Raw genomic sequence first — 19,001 nt, forward strand, 5'->3', positions numbered from 1 at the left:
CATTCACAGGTTCCAGAGGATATAAATAGGGGTGGGGCTGGGGCACTATTCAACCAGTACATTCATCATTACATGTTTATGATTCATGGTATTGGTATGTGTGTCCAGTTCATTCATTTGAAGTGCTGTGTGGGAGTCCTTTGTGAGAGTATACCACAATTTATTCATTCCTTCTCCGGGTGATGGACATCTACCTTGTTTCCAGTTTTCTCCGGTTCCCACAAGGCTGCAACTAACATCCTGGAACATGTCTCTTGGAGTTTTTTAGGTCAATATTTTTTCAACTTGCCCAACAAGATCCATTAGTGGGTTGTGAAATCAATTTAGTGGGTTGCAAACAATTTCTCCTTTAATAAAACGGAATTAAAAAGAAGATATTAGAGCACACGTGTACATAGCCGAGGTAAGTATTACCCTGGGTGCACAACGTCCTGATGGGAGGGAAAGTATTTACAGGCCAAGGCTCTGAAGGGTGCAGAGGGCCATGGATAGGCCCGGTTAAAGGTCTGATGAATCCTACCAAATTGGTCTCCAACATAATTTGTCCATTTACACTTCCATCAGCTCTTCGTCAGTACTTGACACAGTTAAAAATTTAAATTTTAGCCGGCTAATGGGTTTTCATCCCATTTTCTGGAGGAGGAAACTGAGGTCGACTCAGAGAGGACAGCAAGGCAAGGGGCCAAGAAGCCGATCCCGCCGTCCTGCGTACAAAGGCCCAGTCTCCGCCTAGTGTGAGGGGCAACGTGGAAGATTCCACGAGTTAATGATTCTCAGGTTCTAAGAGATGGGGTTGGGGGCTAAGGAGGCAGGTAAGGTGCGGTGGGAGGTTCAGCTCTTATCCTAAACTATTATTCTCTGATTCGAAATTCTCTAAGTAGGCGTGTGTCGATCAGAACTGGTCCTGGGTGCCCAGGGGCGTGGCCTGGTGCGGTGGGCGGAGGGCAGGCCCGGCCCACAGCGCCCCCGGTGGCCGCTCAGCGCTCAGCCGGGGCTGGGCACCTGCAGCAAGCAGGGCAGGTTCTCGAGAAAACCACGCGCCTCCAGCCTGATTTTCCCGCAGGCTCCTAGGGACCCAGGAATTAAGTTGCCAAATTCTTGCTCCCTCAGATACGCTCCACCCAACCCCTGCTCCTAAGGGACTCAGGGGTCTGGTCGCGCTGTGTCTTCCTTCTCCGATGCAAAAGGATCGCACTGTCCCCCTGAGCTTTCCTCCTAGAAAGTTCAGCTCTCTGACCTTTAATCCCATTCCGCGACCTACGATCCAAACCTTCCCCGCAGAGTCCCGATAGGACCAGCTCTTCCCCGGCCCTCAGCAAAAGTCCTAGGTCTCCCCTCAGCCCGGCCTCCACATCAACCAGCCCTCAGCCCCCCTACCGGGCCCCAGGCATCTTACCTGCAATCCCTCCCACCCAGGAATCACCTCCTGTCTCCACCCACCGAAGCCTCCCTATCCGGCTGTCCTTTGGGAATCAAACTCTCGAACCCCATCTCTGGGGAATGCAGGTGCCAGGGCCCCAGACCCCGCCCCCTTTGGAGACCCAAGTACCTGCTGCCTCCTCCCCGGTTCTCCAGGGCCCGCCCTCACCTCCGTCGCCGAGTCCCGCCCCCAAGCTTACCTGAGTCGGGCCGCGCCTTTCACCGCCGCACCCGTTCCTCGTCCGGCACCGGAGGGACCCATGGCTGCGGCGGCGGCCCCACGCGGGTGGCAGAGTGGAGAGCCCCGCTCGCTTGGCCGGGCGGTGAGGCTGCTGCAGCGTCTGCAGGAGCAATGCGGGGACCCCCGACTCTCCTCGAGTCCCCCCTCGCTAAGGGACCTGCTGCCCAGCACCGTACAGCTGCTGCGAGAGGTGGCCCACGCCCGGCGGGCGGCCGGTGGAGGCGGCCACGAGGGTCCCGGGGGTGCCAGGGACTTTCTCGCCATCTACCTCGCCAACCTAGAGGCCAAGAGCAGGCAGGTGGCGGAACTCCTGCCACCCCGGAGCCAAAAGAGTGCCAACGACGAGCTCTTCCGGGAGGGCTCCATTCTCAGGTGAGTGGAAGCCCTAGCCCTCCCGCACGAAGATGGGATCACCAGGGAGGCCCAGGTCAGTCTCCCACCCTTATCCGTCAGACCCAGGAGTCCACGCCCGCAGCCCCTCCTCCCTCGGACCCGGGAGTCCACGCCCCCAGCCCCTCCTCCCTCGGACTCGAGAGTCCAGGCACATATCTAGCTAGGTTTTGGGTTCAATCCCGAGGCAACTGATATTTCTCTTTCACATCGATGTTTCTCTCTCTAAAATCAATGAAAATATCCTCAGGTGAGGATATTTTAAAGAATGAATTTTTTAAAAAGAAGAACTAATAATGATTGTGCACTGAGTGCTGACTGTATACTGGGTGTGCTAGGCATTTTATGTGCTTGTAAGAATCCTCATCACTCCCATCCCTGTGAGGCAGGAGCTGTACTTATGCCCATTTCACAGTTGGAGAAACTGAGGCTTAGGGAGGCTATAAAGGAACTTGCCAAAACTCACACAGCTAAGTATAAGAGGTACCCTCTGCTACTGCCCACATCCTGATCACACAGGCCGCCAGCCAGTGCGGCTCGAACAAAGAGGAGGGCTGGGAGCCAGACCTGCGTGCAGGCCACCCTAAATGCTCTCCGCTCTAGGGGTCCCCCTGACCAAGTAGGTCAGGCTTCTCCTCTGGCCCCTGCAGGCTTCAGGCGGAGCCTGGGCCTGTGTGCTGGAGGAGAGGATATTGGGCTGCACCTCCTTTCCTTCACAGACGAAGAAACGAAGGTGGGAGGCGGCAGGGCTGCAGCCGGCAGTGTTAAAATCGGCTTTACACTGCCCAGCTCCATCAGAGAGCCTCAGGCCTCTGGTGTTCGCTGCAGAGGGTGGAGGTGTCAGGGGGAGCCCCAGCGTCCAGCCAAGTGCTCAGAGCCCATCCCCACAGGCGGCAGCTGGCCAAGCTGGCCCTTGTCTTCAGCCACATGTATTCGGAGCTGAGTGCACTCTTCCCGGGGGGAAAGTACTGTGGACACACGTACCAGCTCACCGAGACCGCAGCCCACATCTTCTGGAGGGAGCGCTGTGGAGCCCAGTGAGTGAGCACCTGTTCATGGGGCCCCTGGAGCCTTATCCTATCCCGGCCCAGGGACCCAGGAGTCCTGGTCCCCAGCCCCTCAGCCCCCTCCTCTCTCAGATCCAGGAGCCCAGGCCCCCAGATACCTCCTTCCTACATAGAGATCCTCCATCCTAGGCTCCCAGAGGCCTCACCTGCACCTCCCCCCCCCACCACTGTCCACCCAGGTGTGTGCTGCCCTGGGCTGAGTTTGAATCTCTCCTGAGCACCTGCCACCCCGTGGAATCAGGCCTCACAACCTTCGCCTTGCGCTCCACCATCGACCTCACCTGCAGTGGCCACGTGTCCATCTTCGAATTTGACATCTTCACCAGACTCTTCCAGGTCAGGGACAGTCAAGGCTGGGAGTTCGGACTTGGGTCCTATGGGAAGAGGGGGCGGGGGCGGGGGCCGGACTCCTGGGTCCCAGGGAGTAAGGGTCTGGAGTCTTTTGCGTAAAAGATTCCTGAAGCCCACTGTGGTGTGAGCAAGGCGGCTGGGTTCTCGCACCCTGTGAAGCACTAGGAAAGGGCGCTGCTCCGTCGGCCCCTCCCTGACCCAAGCGTCACTCTCCCCAGCCATGGCCAACGCTCCTCAAGAACTGGCAGCTGCTGGCAGTCAACCACCCGGGCTACATGGCCTTCCTCACGTATGAGGATGTCCAAGCACGTCTGCAGGCCTGCAGGAACAAGCCAGGCAGGTAAGGGGCAGGCCTCAGGAGGAGGCCGCTCAGGGTCCCGGGCTCTGGGTTCTGGGCTTGGGGTGGTAGAAACCCAGACATCCTTCAGAGAGAGCAAGAACTGAAGGGTTGAGGTACCTGGGATCCCAGAGAGTGGGGAACTCAGAGGTGGGATACTGAGTGCCCCTGCCCCCTTCCGAGACCTCTCAGACCTTTCCATGGTCTGGCAGGTAAAGGGACAATACCTGCTCTGGCAGGGGCCTGAAGACCTTGTCCCAGGATGAGTTCCATTTCCAATAGGTCAGAGACCATGCTGTACCATTTATTTAAAAAATTATTATAAATGTGCTCTTCCTCTCTTCTTTCTTTCTTTCTTTCTTTCTTTCTTTCTTTCTTTCTTTCTTTCTTTCTTTCTTTCTTTCTTTCTTTCTCTTTCTTTTCTTTCTTTCCTAATCCTCACCTGAGTGTATGCTTATTGATTTTCAGAGAGAGGAAGGGAGAGAGAGAGAGAAACATCAACATCCGACAGAAACAGCGATCAGTTGCCTCCTTGACATGCCCCAACCGGGGAGCCAACCCAAAACCTAAGCATGTGCCCTGACCAGCGATTGAACCCACAACATTTTGGTGTATGGGGACAATGCTCAACCAACTGAGCCACCCAGCCAAGGGATATTAAATATTTCTAGTAGGAATTCCCTCATCTTCTGGGGGGTAGGAGACTGGGAAGCAGACACCTGAAATTATTTCAAGCCAGGAGCTTTGAGCTGTTGGGTCCCCAGAGGGTTAAAAATTGAGGGGCTGAGCTGTCTGGAACACCAAGAGGTCAGATTTGTAAGTCTTTGCAGGGCTAGAGTGCAAGACCCCCAGGACAGCAAGTATATTAACACTTTTCTGGTTACACTGCAAACTAGTTTAAAGGGAAAGAAAAAAGGATGAACTGATTTCCGTAAGTGAAAAGACCACGTGTCTTTTCAGGCCTCAGGCAGAGCCGGATCCAGTTGCTCACATGCTGTTGTCAAGAATCGGATCCAGCCCTGGCTGGTGGAGCTCAGTGGATTGAGTGCCAGCCCGTGACCCTTCGATTCCCAGTCAGGGCACGTGCCTGGGTTGTGGGTTCAGTCCCCAGAGAGAATACCAGAGGCAACGGATTGATGTTGTTTCTCTTGCATCAATGTATCTCTCCTCTTTCTTCCTCTCCTCCCCTCTCTCTGGAATCAGTAAAAGGAAAAAAAAAAAAAAAACATTAACTAAAAAAAAAACAAAGTCCCAGCGCTAACTCCCATCACTATGGTCAGGGTTTCTGAAATGCACTGATTGGCCAAGCCACAATCAACCTTGTCTAAACCCTAGTGAAGGAGGAAGGGGAGCCAAGCAGGTAATCTATAAGTCAGGCAGAGAGGAATGTAATGGCTCATTGTCTAAAACGTGGGAAGCTTCGTTATAAGGGGTGAGGACTTAAGCATCTGGATCCCCAACAGTGTGAGGGGCTGGAAGGTCCCAGAAGAGACAGTGGTGACCACTCTGTCCCCTCCTCCTACCTGCCTCTCCCACCAGCTACATCTTCCGACCGAGCTGCACTCGCCTGGGACAGTGGGCCATCGGATACGTAACCTCAGATGGCAGCATCCTGCAGACCATCCCTCAAAACAAACCCTTGTTCCAGGCGCTCCTGGAAGGACAAAAGGGAGGCTTGTGAGTCCTCATCCTGGAGAGGGGCTGGGACGCCGGCGGAGGCGGGGCGAGGAGGGGTGGGGAGGCCTCGCGGGGTTGTCCTCCGACTGCACCTCGCTTCGCACAGCAGGCATCATAAACTTGCAATACCACAATGTTCCAGCAGGTGGCAGGCGAGAGTCTTGAGGAACAGGTGCCTTTCCTAGTTCCCACAAAGCTCCCATACCAGCCAGCAGCAGCTCTCACAGAGAAGCGTGTGGGGAGTTGAGCACAACACGCGTGTGGCTCCATTCCTTGAAATTTCACTCAGAGCTTTTGCTTCTAGATAATCCATATCCCGTTCTGGCATCCAAACTGTTAGAGCAGGCAGAGAACTGGGCAAACTGCTGGATTGGTGGTTTTCCTTCTATAACCTTGGCTGCCCCAGGGCCTCTCCTTCAGAAGCTGTCTTGGGTAGGAGGGAGGAAGGAAAAGGCAGGTGAGGTTCCCTGGACCTTTAATCAGAGCCTTCTTAGCAGTCACATCTGTGTGATACTATAGAGATACATAGATATGAAGTTGATTCTCGTTATTTACTATAGTTCTGTTCCACAAAATCACATTAAACAGTAAGTTATTGAATACTGAGCTGTTCCTGCAAAACTGGTCACATTTTTGCCAGCCAGTCACTACATAATAACCTTTATGTGTGTTTCTGTTTAAAGAGAACTTACGTAGCCCTGTGTGGCTCATTTGGTTAGATTGTTGCCCGGTAACCAAATAAACGGTGTGGGTTTGACTCCTGGTCAGAACATATGCCTGGGTTGCAGGTCCCATCCCCAGTCCTGGCTGGTGCAATCCTGTCTGGGTGCCCATGGGAGGCAACCGATTGATGCTTCTCTCTCACATCGATGTTTCCCTTTCTCCTTTCCTCTGTCTCTAAAAAGCAAGGAAAATATGACATCAGGTGAAGATAAAAAAAATAAAGACATCTTATGTAATATATATGTTTTTGTTTTAAGAATTACAGGTAGAGCGAAGCTCTCTCTCTCTCTCCCTCTCTCTTTTAAGATTTTATTTATTTACTTTTAGAGAGGGGAAGGGAGGGAGAAAAAGAGGGAGAGAAATATCAATGTGTGGTTGCCTCTCAAGCACTCCCTACTGGGGACCTGGCCTGCAACCCAGGCATGTGCCTTTATTGGGAATTGAACCGGCGACCCTTTGGTTCGCTGTCCGGTGCTCAATCCACTGAGCCACACCAGCCAGCATATATATTGTTGATTCATTAACACTGAGCACACAGCCAACTATAAACTATGCCTGGGGGCATTTTAAACAGCAATATTACACACACACAAAAAGCACAGAAATGTGAGAAAATGACACTAAATAGCAAAAAGGACCCTGGTTTACAGTATGAGAGTTGAAACCCAGTGGCCGAGCGCTGCCTCGTTTAGCCTCGCGTGGGCCTCGCGTCGCCTGTTGGGTGACTCAAACTTTTTGCCCCTGTGTGCATGTCCATGAACACTCACAAAAGTGCCACAGGTATTGATTTGGGGGTTACACATTTTAGCGTGTAGCCAAATTTGCAAATACGGAATCCATGAATGATAAAGATCTATTGCGTGTGTGTATATGTATACATATATATATACATATCTGCATATATTATTATATCTCTATTTGACAACTGAGGAAGCTGAGGCACAGAGACATAGGGCCACTTGCCCAGGTCACTCAGCTACTGAGCTGACGAGCTGGGATTTGAAACCAGTCGACCAGGCTCAAAATAGGGGCCCTTATCCACTCTCATGTCTTGAGTTCCAGGCCAGGTCTCACTGGAGAAGAGCGTTGCAGGGTTAAAATAAGTGTGAACACCATCGATCTGGTTTGAGCCCCCACCACACACACACACACACACACACACACACACACACACACACACACACACACGATCACCGCTCCCATTTCACTGATGGGAAAATCAAAGCCCCAAGAAAGGGGAAGCGATACCAGCCCTTTCCACCTCGCAGTGAGGCAACTTTCCAGGTCTGATGTTGTTCACAGCAGTTCCCGCTCCCTGGGAGTTTATGTGCGGGGGAGGGGGAATCCCGACTGTTGCACAAGCATTGTCTTATTTAATCCTTACCACCCATCTTTGCCCTAACGTGATTATGTCCACTTTACAGAAGGGAAAACTGAGGCCAGAAAGGGAGAGTTGCGCAGCCCAGGTCACATGGTGTGTTTGTGGGAGAGCTGCGTGGAGGCCCAGGCCGGGCAGAGCCGCCAACAGGCTTTAGGGGATTTGTGACTCCGCTGTGGGTCTGAAGGTGCAGCTCTGACGGGCGGGAGAAAACAAACGGTGCTGAGCCTTCTTCCCGGCTGCCCTGGAGCCCGGGGCCCGGACCTTCCCGCAGCCCTGGCCTGTGTCCCTTGGCCTCATGGTGTGGCCTTGGGCAGTCACCTCTCCCCTGCTGGGCCTCGGTCACCAGCTATGAAGCAAGAAGTAGCTTAACTGTCTAGGAAGGTCCCTGTAGCCCTGCTAGTCTGAGACTCTAGGACTTGGTGACTCCAGGAATCTGTGACTCTGAGATGCTGTTACGTTCAGGCTTGAAGACTCTAGGTCAGGTGACATTCTGGGAGGACGAGGCCTGGATTTTGATCAGTTTCCTGGTTCTCATTCATCTGGTCCATGTCCCCAGACCTTGACTCACTGAGGTTATGAGTGCCCGTCTATGGGGGGGCTGAAGGGACAGGGCCCTGCCCTAGAGAGGCAGCGTAAGAAGAGAGGAAGAAAAATACTCCAGGCCAGCAAGAGATTTGGGGCTCCTGCTCTGGGCCCCATGGCAGGGGCAGGGGGGTCCCTGTGAGGCCGGGGGGAGGGGTGGCGGGACAGGCTGGAGGGCCCTGCCATAGCCCTCTCTTCCTTTCCCCAGCTACCTCTACCCAGATGGGAAGAACCACAACCCAGACCTGACTGAACTCTGCCACATGGAGCCCCATCAGCACATCCAAGTGTCAGAGGTGAAGCCCAGGCCTGTGTCCCCACCTCCCGCAGCTCCGGCCCTGCTTGCTGGCCACCCCACCCACTCACCCTGGGCTCAGGAATCTCTCCCATGGAGTCAGGCCCTGGAATCCCAGAGGCCTTGGGGTTCTGTGCTGGCGTGAGGGCCACGTGACCTAAGGTACATCACTGGGCCTCCCAGAGCCTCTCGTCCTTCCCTGGAAAACACATCTCCTCCTGCCGCCTCCCCAGGGGTTTTTGTGGGCACTAAAGCCGGAAATGACACTTCTGAGATCATCAGAACAGCTAATGCATTGAACACTCACGGCCCCTGTGCCTTAGCCTTCGCAGTCACCCCATGGGTGGAAGAGAAACAACAAATCATTTTCTTTTAAGTGCAAGTATATCCCACACTATATTTGGGGCATACTTATACAAACTTTATTCTTCATATATCTGAAAATCAAATGGAACAGGGCATCCCGTATTTCTAGTTGCTAACTCTGGCCACCCTACTAGCAGACCACCCCGGAGAGCACATCTCGTAACACGGGATACATGCAAGAGGCAGCAGACACGCGGCCTGGAACTCGGGGGAGGGTTGGGGGGCCGGCGCAGAGGTTTGGGACTTTCTCCCTGCGGCCCCACCTGCATCCCCTGGCTGAGGTCGCCGCCCTTGCCACCTCCCCATCTTCTGGCCTCCAGGAGCAGCTGCAGCTGTACTGGGCCATGGACTCCACGTTCGAGCTCTGTAAGATCTGCGCCGAGAGCAACAAGGACGTGAAGATCAAGCCGTGCGGGCACCTGCTGTGCAGCCGCTGCCTGGCCTCCTGGCAGGTGGGTCTCCCCTGTCCCCGGGGAAAGCTGCTAAAGGACCTCCCTTTGCCACGAGGATCAGGTGGGAGAACGGGCCCAGCGAGCACAGAGACTTGCTCGGGGTCACTCAGGAGCGAGGGCCCAGGAGCCTGCCTGTCCGCGTCTGTGAGCCTGTCCCCATCTCGCTCTGCGTCTATCACCTCTGCTTCTCCTTCCCCACCTTCCTGATTCATGGGAAGAGCTCCTTCCTTCCCTGGCTGGCTGATCCGGGGCTCGTGGCTTCACCTCTCTGAGCCTTAGTCTCTGTCTCTGGAGAGTGGAGCTGATGAGAGTAACCTCCCAAGGGCCACAGTGAGGGTCCAAACCCTGAAGCCCCCAGGCAAGACCCCTGGGGGAAGGGGGCTGTGTAGGTGCTCGAGGCAAGCTTTCTGATGGGAATGTAACCGCCTGCAATTCAGCTTTTGATTGCTGAGTCATCTATTTCAAAGACATCCCTGTCCAATAAGCAAATGAGGAGATGTATGACGCAGCTACTAGCAAACCAAGTAGATAAGGAGCCAGGCTGGCCCCACCCGTGACGGTCCCCTTTAGAAAGACCTGGGTAATCTACTTAGGTGACCCATGCTTTTCCCTTTCTATACCCTAATTCCCACTCCTGTGCTCTAAACTCGCCAATAAAAGGCAACCCATGGACCCCTAAGGGCCCCACTCCACCTCTAATGAAGGCAGCGTCACCACCAACCAGTGTGGCTCAGTGGGTTGGGATGTCGGCCGGTAAACCGAGAAGATCTCAGGCCGGATTCCTGGCCGGGGCGCATAGGAAAGGCAACCGATCAATGCTTCTCTCTTTCTCTCTCCCCTCCTCACTGCCCCTGCCCTTCCCCTCTCTCTCACATCAATAAGCATGTCCTCGGGTGTGGATCAAAAGAACATAAATAAAAAATGAATGAATAAATAACTGAATTTTTCTTTTTAATAAAAGGCCGAGCTCCCAGGGCCATGCACCTTCCTCCCTCCCCGCCCTCCGGCCTCTCTCTACCTGCGACCTCTCTGTGTGGCCCTGGGGCATGCCAGATACCCTCCCGGATCTGAGTAATAAATCTCATTCTTCCGAGTTTCCTGGTGGTTTTTGCTGACGTGCATCCTGCAACCATAATAAGAACTGCCAGGGCCAGTCCAGCTGCAGCGCTGGCCCAGGTGTTGGTAGAAGAATGGCGGGGGGTGGGGGGCCCTAGGCAAGTGCCTCAGGCCTTTCTCACCCCAGAGCATCACTGTCACTGGCTGGGGTCCACTTCCTGACTCCACTGGGTTCCCCATTTGTGTGCACCCCTGGCCTCAGGCTCTGGTCCAGTTCCCCCTTCTAGGCCTGCACCTCTCCCCCTACCTCCCTCTCTCCCCGACTCCTCCTCTCTCCCTCTCCCTTGGCCTCCCTGCCTGTCCTCCCTGCATCGCTCTGCTGCAGAAGAAGGCCTGTGGAGTCCCGGGGGTGCTGGAAAAACCTGGGAGACCCTGACTCTTCCCTCTTCCACCCCCAGCACTTGGACAGCCAGACCTGTCCCTTCTGCCGCTGCAAGATCGAGGGCCAAGAGGTCGTGAGTATCCATCAATTCCAAGAGAGGCCAGCAGAAGCCAGACCCACTGCTGAGGACCCAGGGAAGAGCAATGATCAGGGCAATGAAGAGGAAGAAGGGGGGCAGGTAAGCAGGGCCAGACAGGAGCTAGAACTAAAATTCCAGAGTCTAAGAGGGGAGGGGGCTGGGGGCGTAGACTCCTGGGCCTGAGGAAGGAGTGCCTGGGGGCGTGGACTCCTGGGTCTGAGGGAGGAGGGGGCTGGTGAGAGGATTTGGGGGTCCTACGGGCCCGGACTTTTGCTTCCCCAAGGGTCTGGGGCCATGGCTGTCTCTAGTCTGAACCCTCCTGAGGGCTAGGACTCTCTCTTATTCTCCATCGTACCTCCAACGTCTAGAACAGCGGATGCTGGGACACCAGGCAAGAAGCCGGGTGGGTGAGAAGAACAGGGCAGCGCACAACCCTCTCCTCACCCACTGTCTCTCCCAGGTGACCCCCTCAGCTCCCCCACTGCTCCCTCACCTGGATGTGTCCCCTGAGCATCCCAGAAGCAAAGGCCAGCTGAAGGTGGTGAGTCAGGGGCTGGTCTGAGGTGGGCAGCTGGGTCTGGTTCAACCACAGGGTCCCTGGTCTAGCTGGGTGCTCGGGGGCGCCTGGCCAGCCACCCATTATCTGTGCCCATTGACAGGGTGCTGTGTCGTCTGGCACCCACACCTCTAAGTCCTCGTCTCTTGTGCCTTCCTTTACTGATTCCTCTTCCAGCATCCCAGACATGTCCTGCCCCAGGGCCTTTGCACAAGTTGTTCTCTCTGCCTGGATCTCCTTTGTCCAGGCTCACTTTCTCATCCCCTTCTCATGGAGATCTTCCATGACTCCCCTAAAATAGTGCCCCAATTCTTCCAAGCCCCTGCCTGCTGCATTTTCATAGTTCTTTTCACCCCTTGGCAAAGAGAACCATTTCTGGTGTTTTCTGTAACCATCAGCAGCTTCTCACCCTCCTGAAGGTCAGGACTTTGTCATATTCTCGTTATATCACCAGAATCTAGAATAGTGCCTAACACATAGTAGGTGCGCATACAAATATTTGAATGAGTAAGTTGAACTGCGTCTTCTCAGCAACCCTATGAAGTCGCAAATGTTCCTCATTTTTCAGAGGCAAAAAGCCCAGAGATGACTGCAGCTGCCCCACCCCACACGGCCTAAAAGAGGAGAAGCCAGTGTTAGGGGCCTTAAAGCCATCTGCTTATTTTCTAGGGGAGCCCCAGCCTTGCTTTCTTCTCCCCGCATCCCTCACCTCCCACCCCAGGACTTTCTGAGGCCCAGGACTTTCTGAGGCCCTGGCACACTGGGAAGGGGCAGATCTCTGTTAGCATCTCAGACCCGAGTACACACAAGTATCAATCAATACGGGCTGCCTTCAAACGAACAACTCAGGAAGTCCGGGAACATTATTCGAACACAGCAAACAAGAGAGCCAGCAGGAAGACGGGGGGGAGGGGAGGGCATGCTGACACCAGCCAGGGAAGCTAAAAACAGATCCCAACCTGCAGCCAAAAGCAAATGGAAACATTAGGAGGCACTCAGCCGGCTCCCTGAGGACAGCGAGGGGGCACAGCCGGCTCGGCAACCGGAGCAGCAGCGCGGGTCGCAGGCCGCCCCTCTGCCGAGGCTGCGCCTCTCTCCGGGCCTGCCCTTTCCTCCTTGCCCCAAACCCTGCCTGAGTCCAAGTCCAAGCAAGTGCTACTCCTTCACCCTTCAGAGCGCTGCCGGGGAGGCAGCCCTGGCGGTTTCCCCACAAGGTGACTGTCATAATGAGAATAGTTACTGTGCGTGTGTCACTTTGCCTGAAGGATTGCTGGCACTGCTTTGTTAAAAAACAAAACAAAACGAAACTTTTTTTTAAGTGTGGTGAACGTACAGTGTTAGTTTCAACTGTACCACGGTGATTGGACACTTACGTAGCTTACGGTGCGGTGACCGCACTAAGTCTAACCACCTGTCACCGCGCAGTTATCACAGTGTTATTGACTGTACTCCCTGGGCTGTACTGCTTTTGAATGTACTCGTTTAATTGTTGTGACAACCCAATGAGGCGGGTACCGTTATGATCCCTATGATACAGAGGGGCACCCGGAGGCTCAGTGGTGACCCGGTGATGGGCAGGACTGAAGCCAAGGTCCCTGGCCCCACGTTCCAGAGCCCATCCTGCACTCCTTCTGGGGGCCTTGACTTCCCGCCGTGCGGGGCTGCTGCGGGCGCCGGGCGAGTGGAGCTGTGTTCATGGTCAGCGTCACTGTGGCCTTGCTGTGTATGAGCAAGAGCTGAGCTGTTCGCCACCTGAGGAACCACCTCTAAGGGGCGCCACCATCCTCCCGCCGAACCCTGGCACCTGGCTGACCACTGGGAACCTCACCCATCCTCAGTGCCTCCAGTGTGTAAAATGGGGACAGGCCTGGCATGGGCACCCCAAGTTTTAATGGAGTCAGATCCCGCACCCCCACCCTGAACTCTCAAAGGCTCCCCAGGGCTCCAAGAACTAAAGCCAACATCTTCTCCACGGCCCTTGAGACCTGAGGATCTGACCCCTCCCCCATCTCTCCAATGACTTACACCCCCCCCCACCCCCATTCCTTCCCAGCAACAACCAGCCCCTGCTGTCCTTACTGGGCCAGCAGGCCCCCCCTCCCCCGGGCCGCGGAGGGCCTCTCCCCACATCCTTCTTGCACTCGGACTTCTGCTCGTTGCCCCTCCTCCAGGAAGCCTTCCCCAGCCACCTGCATGTCCGGCCTCCCCACATGCATTCTCTCCCTGCCCATTTCAGTTCTCTAAGGGACTCCTAACTCTCAGGGCCATTTCCTCATTCAGGCGCTGATTACTCATGGTGCGCCTCTTGCTCAATAGACTGTCAGCTCCATGAGGAGAAAGCTTTTTGTCTGTCTGGTTCGTAGCTGTCTCTTCAGAGCCCAGAACAGTGCCCAACACACTGTAGATGCTCAGCAAACATTTTTTGGGATGAACGAATGTGGTGGAGGCATGGACGGGTGATGGATGGATGGTCGGATATCTGGAGAGATGGATGGACAAACAAATTAAGACTTCTTCCTACTCAAGCCAGAGGTGTTGGGGGGAAACAGCACACACTGGGAGCAAGAGCCTATCGTACCGCTCCCCTGCCGCCGCTGCGCTATCCCCTCCGGCCTGGGAAATGAAGCACAGCTGCATCTCAGCTGTAAAATTTCTTAATCTCCTCTCCTCCAGGCGCCTCCAGCCGTGCCCAAACTTCGGGCCCCTCTTATTTTGCCAAAAATTAGGACTGTGGGCTTGGTCCCATGGGAAATCACCTCCAGGCCGCGGTCCAGGGAGGGAGCCGCAGAGTAAGTGGTGAGGGCAACCGGGGCCGGGACTCCTGGGTCTGAGGGAAGAGGGTGTGGGGGCAGACGGGAAACACTGGTCCTAGGAAATCGACAGCCCCCCTCAAACTCTCCCCTTTGCAGAAACTCCTAAAGGGAAAGTCACCCTCCAGCTGCCCTGGAGGGTCCACGGTCACTGCCCCGGCCTGAGGCCAGGTGAGTGCCCCGCCCCGCCCGGGTCCCCTCCCTTGGTCCTGCCCACCCCAGCCCACCTGAATGTGATATTATTTAAACCACCTCTCTTTCCACTTCACAGGGCACCAAGATGTGCTGCTTAAGGGAGTCCCAGGGGCTGGAAGGGGTTTGTGAAGCAGAAATAAACGGCCAAGCCTGGTCTGACCTCCTGGGTGTGGAGAAAGCATGCAGCAGCCACTAGGGGGCAGCTTGGCACTGGGAACTTGCGGTGCCCGCGCCCTGTGCCGCACCTGATTAACCCCAGGGTCTAAGATCAGAGAGCTAGGAATGGGGGACCCAGCTCCTCTGGATCCAGCAGTCCAGGCCCCCAGCCCATTCTCTCTCAGACTCAGGAGTCCAGAGTCCCAGGTTCTCAGAGAATCAAGCAGCCAGCACCCTTCCCCCAGCATAGCAAAAAAATCCTGCACGGGGACCCAGACATCCAAGTTCTAAGTCCTCCAGCCAAAAAGACCACCTTTCCTTGAGAGTCGTGTCCCCAGTCTTGCCACATCTGTTCTCATCTCTCTCTTCACTGTTCCCTGGGATCCTTTTCCCAGAGTAAAAGTAACCTCCGGTCCAAATCAAGCTGAGAAAGCGTCTCTCACCTCATTACTGAGGAAGCCTCCCTCCGCTTCAGTTTAAAACAGTCCGCGTCCCTTGAGCCCCTACCCTGTGCCCAGCCCCGAGCTGGACAATGCTGAGCCCGAGGCTCACAGTCCAGTGAGAGAGACAGACATGCGCCCCGACAGCGAGGATCCAGAGTGGGCAGGGCTGGGACAGCGGAGCCCAGGGCAGGCAGCTGACCCAGGCTGGGAGGTCAGCGGGGGCTTCCAGGAGGAGGGGACATCCAAGCCAAGACTGAAAAGATGAGGAAAAGGTATCCAGTGTAAGTGGAGCTGGAAGCATGCATCACAGATTTAGTTTCAAGCAACAAAAGCCGCCTCTGGGGCAGAAAGGAAATTGACTGAGAGGACTTGGGATCACTCACAGAATCCAGGACGTGATTAGAGAAGCAGAACTGGAAAGTGAGCAGCAACGCTGGCAGCTGGCCTCCAACCATAGCCCAGCCACGAACCGGTCTGATGAGGATACACTGGCGACCACTGGACACTTGTCATCTTGCCTCCACTGCCCCAGAAGCAGGCAGTGTCTGCTAGCTGTGGCTCAGAACAAATCACACACCGAAATTTACTGGCAAACAGCCACAATCATTATTATTGCTCACGCATGCTGTGGGCCAGGATTTGGGGAGGAGCTCAGCTGGGTGCTCCCAGCACAGGGTACAATCAAGTGGGGCTTGGGTGGGGCAGCCGGGGCTGGACAGGCGTACCTCTGCAGTCTCAGAGCTCTCCGTGGGCTCTCGCGCTTGTTGGTTTGGGCTTCCCGGCAGCATGGCTGCCTCCAGGTGGTCAGGCTGATTCATGTGGTGGCCGAAGGCATCATGGACGCTATTTCAGTGACCCAGGCAGAAGCTACATGGCTTCTCTACCTAATTTTGGGAGTCCAGTAGCATCATTTCTGGCACATTCTATTGATTAAGTGTGAGTCACAAAACTGCACAGATTTAAGAGGAGGGGACATAGACCTCACTTCGTGTGTGTGTGTGTGTGTGTGTGTGTGTGTTGGGTGTTGTCATTTTTCAACTTGACAGTCTAAGGGAAAAGAAGTCAGTGTCCCTGGCAAAGCAACAGTCAGGTATCGCGTGTTTTAAAAACTTGCAGCCCGCCAGACATACCGGTATAAAACCTCTGATCTCGAGAAAACGCCTTCTCCTCTATCAGGGAAGACCTGGAATGGTAGGACCTCGTTGCCCTGTTTTGCTCTGGACGGCAGGGGTCCGGCGGAGTGAGGGAGGCCAGCGCTACCCTGAGGAACCAGATTGAAGGCATCTGAATCGGAGGCCCAACGACAGGCAGCACGCGCTCGTTTACAGGCGCAGCCGCCTTCTGGCATTTCAATCAGAAACTGTGTGTCATTCAACAGTGGGCCTGGGCCAGCCCCCAGCAAAAGGCGAAGTGAAGCTGACCGACATCTCCTGGGATAGCATGTGGTGGCATTGGTCCCAGTGGCTGCACACAGGTCGGTAGAGTCCTGGTGGTGGACGCGTACTGTCCCCCATATAGGCTCACTCCTCTCAGCGGCTCCAAAGCCTGGCCAGTTGACTTCCAGCCCTGCCCCAGCTGCGGGGACCACTGCCGATCCCTCGACCGGCCGACCTGCCGACCTGCCACGTGAATCACCCCCTCTGGAATGTTTCAAAAAGCCGGACCCTGGTCATCTGTCTCACAGAACGCGTGACCTTAGCCAAAGGGCCGAGAAGCTACCTAGACCCCACTTCTTGGTAGAAAGAGTGTCAAGACCAGATGTGAGAAGAACGGGTGGGATGAGAGATACTGTTGCAGCCATTTTTGGAAAATAGAATTTGTCCCAGCCGCCATGGCAGGAACAGATCTGCCGGTCCCTGCTTCTGTAATGTTATTAGTTTCTGATTCCCAAGCAGAACAGGATTTGCCAAGGTCAGTAGCGCAAACGTATGTCCTCATGGGCTTCTACAGAGGGGAACAGGCCTTCAGACAACACGGATTTTTTTCTAACTGTGGGAAGGGGGTGCAGATGCTAGGGAACCCCCCAAACTCCACCACAGTCCACCCCTTTGAAAATTCAACATTATACCCACCCTTTGTTTTGTACTTCCATTCTATTCCCCAAAATGTTCTTATCTAAACTCCCTGCACAGCTAACTCTTGTCCAACCAAAAATGCACTCGCGCTCCCCGCGCCCTGAGACCACACAAAGTCTCCATAGTTACATTTTCCAGCCGCCAGTCTGGAATTACGGGGGAACAGCCATCACCCTTGAAATGTGTCACGATCCAGTAGTCACCGAGCTGTGAACTAGTTTTTAAAGATAGCCATCACACACTGCACATAAAATAATGGAGAAAGGTGGAGAAAAGATAAGGCTTGGTAATTAAAAGGGGGAAGTGCGTGCGCATGGGACAGCAAGAATGAACTGGAAAATTAATTCGCTGAATGTTTGCTCAGCTCCTTGGACCACGCGCTGTCCTGGTCACTGGAGAGACAGCAGCGAACACAACTGTGCGGAACTGTGTGAGGCAAACAAAAATATGTGACAGTGAAAGTGCAATGGAAGAAAACTGTAGGAAGATAAGGGAAATAAGGAGTGGCTGGGAAAGCAGGAATTGCTATTTGACTAGGTGATGTTGGATAGAGATTTGAAGCAAGTATGAGGGGAAAGAATGTTCCAGCAGAGGGAAAAGTAAGGGCAAAAGTCCTGAGGCTAGAGCATGTCTGGTGGTGGAGGAACAGCCCAGAAGCCAAGAGAGCAACATGGCGAAAGCAGAGCTAGCGAGCAGCAAGGGAGAGGAAGGTGACAAGGACCGGATCGTGGACCTGTGAGCCAGGGGGTAGACTTTTGCATTTACTCAGTGAAGGGAGACGGGGAGAAATCTGTGCAGAAGAGTCCTATGAGCGGACACACATTTTAATGGAATTCCTCCAGCTGTTCAACAGTAATAAATTGCAGGGGACAAGGACAGGTGATGTCACGGTACCAGTTTCTGCAAGTTTGTCAGGGGCTGTGGCTGGTATTTATGGCTTTGCTACTTCAGACACCACATTGGGTTTCCCTACCCTAGAAGCTAGGCTGGCTGGGCTCTTGAGGAAAGCAGAAGCGGGGAGGCTGGTGAGAGGTGCCCACCAGAATCCAGCCGGAGAAGCAGGTGCCCAAGCCAGGGCGGAAGAGCAGGGGAGAGGGTGTCTGGAGTCACAGTGTGTGAGCCTGTTTGGGAATGTGACTGCCGTTGTCCACGAGTGAGTTTGTATCGCGTGTCCTCCTATGATCCAGCCTGAGTGGGGTTTGCATGTGAGCCTGTGCGCTCCGGAGTTTGATCCTTGCAAACCTTACCTGAGGGCCTGCTCTCTTTCTGGCCTTGTTTTGGGGACACAACAGTGCCCGAGACAGCCGCGGGCCTTGCTCTCACGGACTCACAGTTCAGTGGGGGAGACAGACAAGTCTGTCCCCAGATAGGGATGGCCCAGAGTGTATAGAAGTGGCGTAGGGGAGCCCTAGGGGTTATGGGAGCCCAGGGGGGGCACCTGCCACAGCAGTGGGGGAGAGGGGCAGGGGGGAAGGCGACCTAGACAAGGCAATGGCGCAGCTAATACCAGAAGGTCACCTCTCCTGGTATAACAATTGCCCTCCTGTATCACCGATGGATAAAGGAGCTTTGCCCGGTCTGACTCCCAGGAGGACCTGTAATCTGAGCCTTCCCTCTGTGCCTGATGGGCAAAACCCTGTCTTACCAGTGACCCCCAGCATGATCAGAGGCCTGGGGAAGCTCTGCTAGCATGGCCGGCTTACCCCCATTCTGACCAATATCCAGGGCTTAATTTCTCCCTGGTAACCAGTGACCTCTCCTGACCCCCGACGCCCCCCATCCATCAGTCTGGGGATTTTGCCCTAGTCTGACCCCGTTTGTGGGGAGCCTGGGCACTGTGATCTGTGATCCTCAGTGTGACCTGTGATCCCTCCACCTGATCCACAGATGGGCTCCTCTCACTCTTTC

At 54.8% G+C, this 19,001-nt stretch overlaps 1 protein-coding gene across 1 annotated transcript; it reads left to right on the forward strand.

Moving 5' to 3' along the window:
* The first annotated feature begins 1,679 nt into the window (after positions 1–1,679).
* CBLC (Cbl proto-oncogene C) lies at positions 1,680–14,517 on the forward strand. Its single transcript, XM_054588456.1, has 11 exons — positions 1,680–2,032; positions 2,941–3,087; positions 3,297–3,453; positions 3,687–3,808; positions 5,345–5,482; positions 8,377–8,464; positions 9,150–9,281; positions 10,796–10,957; positions 11,319–11,399; positions 14,088–14,203; positions 14,496–14,517. Exons 1-11 carry the CDS (start codon positions 1,680–1,682, stop codon positions 14,515–14,517), a joined length of 1,518 nt encoding a protein of 505 aa, XP_054444431.1.
* The last annotated feature ends 4,484 nt before the right edge of the window (positions 14,518–19,001 follow it).

This window comes from Pteronotus mesoamericanus, unplaced genomic scaffold, assembly GCF_021234165.1.
Source record: "Pteronotus mesoamericanus isolate MK-2021 breed Mesoamerican mustached bat unplaced genomic scaffold, CSHL_Meso_final scaffold_137, whole genome shotgun sequence".
NCBI lineage: Eukaryota > Metazoa > Chordata > Mammalia > Chiroptera > Mormoopidae > Pteronotus > Pteronotus mesoamericanus.

Bases quoted from the DNA above. Each gene is read 5' to 3' on its own strand.
- CBLC (XM_054588456.1), top strand. From the start codon at position 1,680: ATGGCTGCGGCGGCGGCCCCACGCGGGTGGCAGAGTGGAGAGCCCCGC. The intron at 3,454-3,686 runs GTCAGGGACAGT...CACTCTCCCCAG, and splicing joins TCTTCACCAGACTCTTCCAG to CCATGGCCAACGCTCCTCAA. The intron at 3,809-5,344 runs GTAAGGGGCAGG...CTCTCCCACCAG, and splicing joins TGCAGGAACAAGCCAGGCAG to CTACATCTTCCGACCGAGCT.